The sequence below is a fragment of the Papilio xuthus genome, unplaced genomic scaffold (genome assembly GCF_000836235.2).
Source record: "Papilio xuthus unplaced genomic scaffold, Pxut_1.1 DF825928.1, whole genome shotgun sequence".
In the NCBI taxonomy this organism is placed as follows: Eukaryota; Metazoa; Arthropoda; class Insecta; order Lepidoptera; family Papilionidae; genus Papilio; species Papilio xuthus.
In genome coordinates, this window is record NW_013532721.1 from 8,523,054 (window position 1) to 8,533,655 (window position 10,602).

General features: G+C 33.2%; 2 protein-coding genes across 2 annotated transcripts; both read left to right on the plus strand.

Moving 5' to 3' along the window:
• The first annotated feature begins 612 nt into the window (after positions 1 to 612).
• On the plus strand, positions 613 to 3,077 carry LOC106125581 (esterase FE4-like). The gene is made up of 3 exons (XM_013322847.1): positions 613 to 892; positions 954 to 2,224; positions 2,301 to 3,077. The coding sequence occupies exons 1-3, from the start codon at positions 713 to 715 to the stop codon at positions 2,470 to 2,472; spliced, it is 1,623 nt and encodes a 540-aa protein (XP_013178301.1). The 5' UTR covers positions 613 to 712; the 3' UTR covers positions 2,473 to 3,077.
• Positions 3,078 to 5,691: 2,614 nt separating this feature from the next.
• Positions 5,692 to 9,217, plus strand: LOC106125464 (esterase FE4-like). The gene is made up of 3 exons (XM_013322678.1): positions 5,692 to 6,054; positions 6,612 to 7,882; positions 8,286 to 9,217. Exons 1-3 carry the CDS (start codon positions 5,875 to 5,877, stop codon positions 8,464 to 8,466), a joined length of 1,632 nt encoding a protein of 543 aa, XP_013178132.1. The 5' UTR covers positions 5,692 to 5,874; the 3' UTR covers positions 8,467 to 9,217.
• The last annotated feature ends 1,385 nt before the right edge of the window (positions 9,218 to 10,602 follow it).

Here is a 10,602-nt window from a genome sequence, read left to right on the forward strand (position 1 = left end):
TTTGTTTCACGTGCTTCAATTGCTAATGAAATACGGATACTCTGTACTCGCAGAGTTTGCTTGTAGACTTTCTCGTGCAGGATATAGGCGTCACACTTGGTGAACTAGAGGAATGTCAGTGGCTAAACACTATTCCGGACAGACAAGACAAATAAAGTAGCTGCATAGTAAATTAGAAGACTCAAAGACGGTGTGGTCTATAACTGACAAAGTCCCTTCTCTAAATAAGAAAATATATATGTTAGTAGGTGTTTGCTTGTTCTACGAGACATTTAACTTTTATAATGACCTATTCAAAGTGTTATCAAATTATAACTTATTTGTTTATAAAATATATAACATTGTTGCAACTTAAAACATTGACTTTTTTAACTGTTTACAAATTAAAATGTGAAAGAAATAAAAAATTAATTAAAACTTACAGATTAAATAAGAGAAAACATATTGATTACTTGATAAATTTCTCGAAGGTCAGAAAACAATAATAAATAATGTCGCTACTCGGCGTCAATAATTAGGTTTAATAACAGTCAATATAAACAAATGATAACTATTCATAAGAAAAACATCTCGTCGCTAAATGTAGCAAATTAATCAGTTGTTTATAGCGAGTGTGCGCTTCTACTGTCCGATACGTTCCATTAATATTATATATTAACTACATTTTCTCATATTTTTTAACTAATATATAATAATATGAATGTATTAAAAAATGGGACACAGAAAGAATTTAATTTTGTTTACTCTACTCGTCTCAAACTTAGTTGACCAGCCGGCGCCAGAAGTGACGATAGAACAAGGAGTTCTCAGCGGAAAATTAAGTACTAGTGGAATGTTTTACGAATACATTGGTATCCCTTATGCTACTACAAACAGCAGTACGAGATTTAAGGTATTTATAATTTTGAAAATACAAAAAAAGATACACAAATCTAATAACGATTTGTTTTTAGGCACCGGGTGCTCCGCCTTCATGGGAGGGAGTTTACAAAGCGGTGGATGAGATATACTTCTGTCCACAACCAGTTTATATTGGATACATTGGTGTCGAAGATTGCCTCAAGATCAACGTTTATGTTCCAACAATGGCAAAACCACCATTTCCAGTCATGGTATACATCCATGGTGGTACGTTTATTGTAGGCGGTGGAGGGAAACTGGTATATGGACCTGATTACTTGATAGAAAAAGATGTTATAGTAGTAACGTTTAACTACAGATTGGGTGCACTCGGATTTTTATGCCTCGGTATAAAAGAAGCTCCTGGCAATGCGGGTTTGAAGGATCAAATAACAGCACTACGATGGGTGAAGAAAAATATTGCTGCTTTTGGTGGAGATCCTGATAATATAACGTTGTTTGGTGAAAGTGCAGGTGCTACATCTACTGCTTTGTTGTTAGCGAGCAACGCGACTTTAGGTTTATTCAATAGAGCTATAGTACAAAGCGGACCGGCTCTATCTAATTGGGTCATAAACAAAAATCCCGTACAAGTAGCAAGACTTCTAGCAAAAGCTTTAGGTTACAGCGCTGATAGTAGATTGGATTTATATAAAATATTTTCTAAGCTATCAATAAGAGAACTGGTAGGAACAAATGTAAGAATTCCTTCTCTGAAATACCTCGATACACAACTAATGCATCTGCCGTGCGTTGAAGAGAACATAGATGGAGAAGAAGCAGTATTGACAGATTTGCCTTATAATTTATTTAATAAGAAATCTAAAAGTGTTCCAGTTATTTATGGTTTTACTAGCAATGAAGGTTTATTTTTGATATCCGAATATCGGTCTGATATGTATGAAAATAGAAATAAATTTTACATGTTTGCGTCGGATTTGAGTTTTAAAAGAGAAAATGATGCAGCAAATGAGTCACAGAAAATAAGAACATTTTATTTTGGAAATGATGATATAAGTACAAAGAATATGAGGAATCTGTCCGATATGTACACGCATTTATATTTTGAAATGCCTTCCTTGTTTGAATCGAAGCTTCTGATCGAAAGAACAAACACAACAGTATACAATTACTATTTCGATTACTCAGGATCAAGAAGTTTTATGAAGATGCGTAGTGGTTACGTTAATGAAAATGGAGCATGTCATGGCGATGATCTATTTTATATTTTCAAAGCATTGTTTTTACCTGTAACGTTATTTCAAAGGGATCAAAAAATGATAGATACAATGACAACCTTATGGACTAACTTCGCTAAATACGGGTAAGCTTATCTTATAAATATTAATATTATGATGCTTAAATATATTTTTGAAAATTACCATGAATATTGATTATAGGGAGCCAACCCCGGATGAAACAGAACTTCAAGTCAAATGGATGCCAAGTAATAAACACCAAATGAACTTCCTATATATAAACGATGACTTGAAGATGGGAAAAATGCCGAATCCGAAGCCTTATCAATTATGGAAAACTCTTTATGATAAATATAGAAAGCTTTCTATTTAATAAATTTGAAACACGTCTCTGCCTTGCTAATTTATAAGATAAATCCATAGTATAACTAAAGCTGAAAGGAAAGATAGGAAGAATATTAAAATCAGTTGAGCAGTTTGGAGTTAACCGGATTTCTTTCAGATGCTTATTCCCGAACAAGCAAAGAAATCTAATGTTCATAATAATATTAGGAAACACATAACCAAAAAATTGCGAATTCGAGAATCAAATATAATGACTAAAGTTAATTAACATTTAAGAATGTTCGTAAGAAAAGCATAGAAAGCAATTAACATTAAACTGGTAAGACATAAATTGTACTAATAATAAGACCGCGGATACAAACTAAGCGATGAGCGGAGCACCACGACAGCAGATCGAGACTACTACTCCGCTCTCGCTCGTTTCATGCGTGTCGCTGTATTGTGCTACACTTTTGATTGTTGCCCCGCTCCGCCCGTGGCGTCGCCCCGCTCGTCCCTAATTTCGTGCCCGTGGCTTAAGTACCTACTTGTCACTTACGAAGTTGACGACGTGTATCAGAATAATTATCAAGAGTTGATTCAAGACATTGTAACGTGTTTTAATTATTCATCACTTTCTCAATTTTCTTGCTTGCTATACTAAATCTTGAGCAATTCGTTATTAAAATTAAGTATACTTTACTTGCATTCCTTGGGTTAAGATAATTTTACTTAGGATTCTTTGCTTGGTATTTAGTAAAAGCTCAGTGTATTTGTAACTTACTTTTTTTATAATTTAATAATATTGTCAAACTTTTTTTCCACTACAGAACAAAGTCCTGCATTCCCTCCATACTGTTTACTGATTTTTCCCGCCAATCGTCATATGAAAGTAAAGTATTGAATTTTCATGGAATAAGTACCCTAATAATTATACACATTGTTGGCTCGTCATTTTAATAATATGCAAACGTATAAATTATTAAAATTCAGCGCGACGCTATTCTTCGGGCGGTCACGTGCGGGATCGGGTTAAAATTCAACAGTTTTCGCCTTTCGTGTAATTTATTCAAGTAAATTTTGGACAAACGACGAGAAGAGAACGGCCTGTTTAGCTAGCCACCAAGTGGCAAGGGTGGCATTTCATATTAGCCAAATGACCTTTTATTTTTCACTATCCTTTTTCGTCCAAATTGGTCTTAATTACATTTTAAATGAACATCAAAGGATTACATTTTACGTAAGTAAAAGTTAAAACTTCACAAATAATTTATCAAGTGACCTTATTTTATTATCAATTATACGATTGAATTTTTCATCCTTATGTAGTCTATATAAATTATTGTTAGAAGCAATTTATATCAGGATACGAGAATTTTTTATTTCCTTAATCAATGATAGGGAATTCAATAGGCACGGGTCAAATTACCATAAGAACTGAAAGCCTCTTCGATTTAAAATTTCCTCGACAGCCGATAGAAAGGAGACGAGATTCTGAGCGGAGGTTGCTTTATTTGTGTTGAGATAGAAATCGACACGTCCATTAAGAAAAGTAAACGGCATCCTTCGGGGAGTCCTCTCATTCAATAAAGCTGAGCAATTTCAATGCAAATAACACTTTCACTGCCGCCATACACTTCTTCACTTGTAATTTATTCACCGCTATATTAACATCAAAACAAATAAAACGTTACTGACTATGTCCCAATCAGTTATCACTTTTGGAACGCAAAGATTTGTTTGTTAATTAGGCGATGACAAAACAAACGATGGAATGTTTAAATTATTCAAACTTTCGTGAGACATTATACTAAATTGATATATAAACACTCACGTATGTACGTCCGGTGGCGGCACCGACTAGTTTCGAGCCCATCGTGGGCCCTTCATCAGGATGAGTGGTACTGGTATTATTTCGCGGACGCGGCCCGTCGCTCACTGAGCTACTCGCTCCCCCCGATGGGCTCGAAACTAGTCGGTGCCGCCACCGGACGAATATACGTCAGTGTTTAGCCGTGTTTATATATCAATTTGGATGGAATGTTTATTATTAATTTATTCAGTTGCAACAATTCTCAGTGTACAAAGGTAAGGTTACTATTCTAGTTCTAATAAAAAGTAAACATCATAATTGAACGATATTAAACGTAACTTAAACAATACAAATTTACGATTGTAATGAAAAATTGTTTACTTCGTCATCAACTTAAGTATAGTCATTATTATCACTGGGAAAAATGTAGCAAATAAAATTATTGTGATGTCGACTCTATGACATTTATAGTTCCAATGACCAAAGGCCACTCAGTTCTTAGCACTTTGAGGATTAGTTTTTGAGTCGTCGGTAATAGCTGACTGCGCTCTCCGTCTGCGATGCAAATCGCTCTACGGCGAATCAATTCAAGGGTCCGCCCCTGTCTCAGCAGAATTCACCACTTTTATATTCATAAGTGACGAGAAAGAAAAAAATGTGAAAGTTACTTAAGAAAGTTATAAGTGAGACATGAATCATACTAGTAAAAAGTTTTGATTATAATACTTTGTTTCTATCGCCTTGAGTTAATTCTTATATATATTCAAAATATAATAGCAAAGTTTCTTTTATGCAACTTGTGCTAATTCATCGCAAGGGATAAGGCAACCGTATATAGTACACAAGAAAATAAGGTCTTTTTTACAATAATAGCCAAGCTATGTCAATTGTTATAAAAAAGGATATATTTTCATTGATAACGAAATATTATATTAAAGATTAAAGTATATTATGATGGCATATTATTTATTTATTTACGATTTCCATTAGGCAACAATACGTAATGCTTTCTTTATACATTAGGATTTTGCCCGTGGTCATTTGTAATATTACTTAATACTCGTATGCCCAGGCGGGCACAATGTGAGACTTACAAATTCCCTTTGTAAAGTCGACAAAAGGGCCCAACCTTTGAAAATATAACATGAACCCTGCAGTAGGTGTACCACCAATAATTAATTAAGTAAATTCGTGTTTTTAAATTCGAATTAATATTTTTTATATTAATTGCTTTGTTTGTCGCTTGCGCCGTCGAGTGAAACCTTTAAGTTAATTTGCTTTTTAATTACTTAATATAAATTAGGTCAGAATAAAACATACATAAACAGTAATATTTACATTAATGTTTATTAATAAACAATGTCTTTATGACATATATAATTAACCGTATAATTAAAAGAGTTCAACAGGTGCGATGTAAAAAAGCAATCAAATGATCGTCGCGTATACTCAGTTATATTTGTGTATAGGTTAAGTCAGTTGAAGGTCAAAACGCTCGTGCACCGCACGCGTTTACAAAGCCGAGCTCACTATCATGGCGATTACTGTGAAATAATCAGAACAACATGTCAATTATACCGCTACAAAGTTAACTTTACAACTATTGTGCTATGTGATAAAAAGTTATTGTGTGTGAACATGAAGTATAAAACGAATTTAGTACTATTTACATTGTTCGCTGCGAACTTAATCGACCAGCCGGCGCCCGAAGTGACCATCGCGCAAGGCATTTTGAGCGGTAAAATAAGCGCTGATGGGACTATTTTCGAATACATCGGCATACCTTATGCTTCCACAAACAGTAGCACGCGGTTCAAGGTATATTTTTCCATTAAACAAACGTACTGTTGTAGTTCATACGCCAAGCACTCAGGTTTCACTTTAGTTAATGAATATTCTTTCATCAAATACTTCCTACGTTAACTTGTTAATTGACGAGAGCATTAATATAATTAAATTATTAACCGTAATAGCCTTTATCAGTGAAAGTAATCAATATTTCGGTTTCAATTCTTTACATCATATATCAAGAAACCTGTTACAGTAATTAACAATTCAACTGATTAAATACATTACTATTTGTTTAAAATAAAGTATTTTATGTTATATTTTTATAAAATTGTCAGAAGTTGACAAAACGTACAGATAAAAGTACTTACTTGAATAATCTAATCTTTCGGCTTGTAAACACGTAATCATTCAGTTTGGTATAACAAAGAGAGATATTGGTTTATTATTTGTATTCTATTTTTAAAATTTGAAATCAAAGAAAAAAAACATCTGAATTACAATTTCTTTCGTATAAAATTTACCTCTAATTTAGATATATATTTTTAGTGTCCGGTAAATGTAAAATGAAATAAAACAAATTCCAGGCTCCGGGTCCGCCTCCATCATGGCATGGTGTGTTCAAGGCAGTCGACGAGATACATTTCTGTCCACAATCAACACCCATCGGAGTTCTCGGTTCCGAAGACTGTCTAAGAATAAATGTTTATGTTCCGGCGTTTGCTAAAAAGCCATTGCCTGTTATGGTGTACATTCACGGTGGAGCATTCATATTGGGGGGAGGAGGAAAATTGTTATATGGCCCTGATTTCTTAGTGAAAAAAAACGTTATTCTAGTCACTTTAAATTATAGATTAGGAGCGCTAGGTTTTACTTGTTTAAGAATAAAAGAAGCCCCTGGCAATGCCGGGTTAAAAGATCAAGTAGCAGCTTTAAGGTGGGTAAAAAAAAATATAGCAGCTTTTGGGGGAGATCCGAATAACATTACTTTATTCGGTGAAAGTGCTGGCGCAACGTCAACTGCCATATTATTGGCCAGCAACGTTACAGATGGGCTAATCAATAGAGCAATTATTCAAAGTGGATCATCTACTGCAAATTGGTCGATTAACAGAAATCCTGTCTGGGTGGCTAGCCTTCTAGCTCAAAATTTTGGACTGACAACTCAGGATCCCTTAAAAATATATGAATTATTTTCTAAAATGTCGTATAAAGAATTAGTTACAGCGAAAGCAAAGAAGCCACTTACCAAGTATTTTGATACGCAGCTTTTGCAATTGCCCTGCGTCGAAGAAATAATTCCTGGCGAGGAGTCTATAATCAATGATTTACCTTACAATTTATTAACAAAAAAAATCAAGAGTGTTCCTATAATTTACGGTTCAAACAGTAAGGAGGGATTCTTTTTAATATCCGGAGACACGGATGAATCGCTCGAAGAGAGAAACGGACGATATTTGTTCGCGTCCGATTTGCTATTTCAGTCGGAGGATGAAGCAGCTATTGAAGCACAAAGAATACAAAAGTTTTATTTTGGCGATGATAAAGTAAGCATGAAGAAATTAATGAACGTATCAGATATTTACACTCACTTGTATTTCGAAATACCTCCTATATTTGAGACTGAATTGTTCATCGAAAAAGCTAATGCTGTAGTTTATAATTACTACTTTGATTATTCTGGTGCTAGAAATGTTGTTAAAAAGCGAGCAGGATTTGCAGAAGAAAATGGGGCGTGTCATGGAGATGATTTGTTTTATTTGTTCAATGCAATGCTGCTACCTTTTAGAATTAACAAAAAAGATATGGAAATAATTGATACTATGACAACCTTATGGACCAATTTTGCAAAATATGGGTATGTTGATATACATTGATATTGCTATGCATTTATTTCTTAATTATTATAACTATTTTTATATATATAAAAGTTTGTACTTAGATGTCTTGGAACTCAATTAACTTCGTTAACGTGACTTTAATTTTTAAGAATACTTCATAAGTAATAATAATCAATGATTATATGACAAGGAGATGCCTTGTGATAAGTTATAATAGTAATTGTTATTTGTAAGGTTACAAGTACCTACTTCTTAGAAATGTATGTTCTGAGCCTTTTATATATTACGAGGATTACATCGCAATGAATAATGAAATGTTTTAATGGATATGTAACCTTAATATAGTGGCATTGCCATATGTTTTTGCTGTGGCAAAATTGTATTCCTAACATTTGCAGTAACATTTTTGTTTTATTCCAGGGACCCTACGCCAGATTCGAAGTTAAACAATCGACACTTCCGCTGGATGCCGAGCAAAAAGAATCAGATTAACTTTCTCTACATAAACGATGAGTTAAAAATGGGTCCTATCCCAAATTCAAAGGCGTACAAGTTATGGAAAACTTTGTATGAAAAATATCGCAAATTGAAAATTGACTAAATTTATTTATTTAATTATACTAAATAAATCAACAACAACTGCATTTTACATGACCTGCACGTAGTAGTATTTAAAATATAAAAAAATTATTAAGATAATGGAATAGTTCTAAATGGTTTGATAAAATCTATTTGTGGACCCTCTTTAATATTTCCAAAATAGTTCAAAAGTGCGCGAAAATGCAATAGCTCAAAAAATTTTAGAAAACCACATGTTTTTAATGTATTGTAGGCGTCCTTTTAGTTAATTTCACTCCAGATTGATGTTACACGAATAATTATTTGAAGCGATGGTTTATTTGATAAGTTAGTTTGTTAATTTGACAAGTGAGGTCCGTTGGGTTGTTTGGATCGCCGCGAGAAGGTTTATTGAAAAAGGCATCAAGCTACAGTTTCATTATGTTTGAATTCCCAACAGAACGGGTATTCGTGCTAAGAGATTAAATACAATTATATGCATGTTCTCATTGTTTTCATGGAATAGTTATAGACTGTGTTTGGTGTTAACATAATGGTTGCAAGTTAGAGCACCGTGAAGAAATTATGTGGTACAAGTCCAGATCCACCCATGGCTGTGGAGCTCCTAATGATGATGTTGAAATAAATTGTAAGTTTATTTTAATCCATTCCTATATAAAATAATGAATTATGGGTAAAACAATATATTAATCTCAGTAATATTATGAGCATTCCGATTAATCTATTGCGTTGAGCACTTCAATGGTTTTGTCATTAAAAACTTTGACAAACTCCGAGAATCTACTACAATGATTGGTTCTCAATTTTTTTTTCTCGATTAGATTAGAAAACATATAAATTTTAATTAGTGAACTTCTCTTTTACAATTATAAGGAAATATTTTTAATTTAAACATATAATATTATGAGAAAATACTTTGGTTGTTGATTGAATTTATTTACTACGTTCGAAATACGACAGCATTTACAGATTGGTAGAAAAGGTATTGGTTCGTGACATATAGGGTGATCTAGTTCAGAAGCCATGGTTCTAAACATTTTTTTTTGTAATTGAGAACCACAACAAAGCTTATTTGTTAAGACACAGAGTGACAGAATTGTATCTGCCAGTCTAAATAATCAAATATACAACTTTTGAGATATAACTTTTGCGTAATATGTATTGAAGTACAAAGGTCGTCGTCTTTATTGAAACATCAAAAACATCACTGCTGATTTTAACTCTGTTCTAAAATATGCAAAATTATTATTAGAAATCCGAAGTGTAACAGTATAAAGAACATTTCAAAGTACAGACTGAAGTGTTCCCCTCAGGGCATTCATTGCGCGGATTAACAAGATATAGTCCTTCGTTTGGTTGTATGTTGCCCTGGAGCCGGCTAATTAGTACATTTTACATGAATATAAAGTGTTAAAATAGAAAATGGAATACTTTTAACAACACTGGCAACGTTACGAGATGTAATGATAAATAGCCTTTGCATATATGCTTATACATATATATTTTAAACTTGCTGCGGAAATTGCCATGTAAGTATTATACTTCCTTGTGCTTAACACATATAATAATAAATTTAATTAAACGTAATTATTATAAATAAATGTTTGTTTTCGAAGCGAGCCATTTTTCCTTGAATAATGTACGTCAATGTTTTTCAATGAGAGTGAAATACATTTCCAAGTTTCGAGGATTCTCAGTTAATTTATCCACATCGCTCAGAGCGGGCGACAGACGAAAGCCCTTAAAGTGTTTTATTAGCAAAGCCATATTTTTGAACGTGAAAAATATCCAGGTGTTTGTCTTACGCAATCAAGCAGGTGCTGATGAGAAATGGTTTCACATTACGTTTTGAATTCGACCAAATTTGATTAGAAAATTAGCTATAAATGAAAATGTATTTGTTCTCAAAGTACTAAATATTGTTTTAAGTAATTTAATAAATTGCTACACCCAGAACTTATAATAGATTAACTCTAAGAGACTTATTCCATACATCTCATAAAAACTAATACAGAACCACTGCAGTATTTAGTTTGTTGCAAATACTATGGACAATATCATTGAGTACTAACGGAGAAACATTAAGAGTTCCATAACTTTAATAAAAGAAGTTATCATACGGAAATTTGGACTACGCTTCCAAGAACTTAGGAACTTA

Coding starts and splice junctions, on each gene's coding strand:
- LOC106125464 (XM_013322678.1), top strand. CDS start 5,875: ATGAAGTATAAAACGAATTTAGTACTATTTACATTGTTCGCTGCGAAC. Junction 6,055..6,611: donor ACAGTAGCACGCGGTTCAAG/GTATATTTTTCC, acceptor AACAAATTCCAG/GCTCCGGGTCCGCCTCCATC. Junction 7,883..8,285: donor ACCAATTTTGCAAAATATGG/GTATGTTGATAT, acceptor GTTTTATTCCAG/GGACCCTACGCCAGATTCGA.
- LOC106125581 (XM_013322847.1), top strand. CDS start 713: ATGGGACACAGAAAGAATTTAATTTTGTTTACTCTACTCGTCTCAAAC. Junction 893..953: donor ACAGCAGTACGAGATTTAAG/GTATTTATAATT, acceptor ATTTGTTTTTAG/GCACCGGGTGCTCCGCCTTC. Junction 2,225..2,300: donor ACTAACTTCGCTAAATACGG/GTAAGCTTATCT, acceptor TATTGATTATAG/GGAGCCAACCCCGGATGAAA.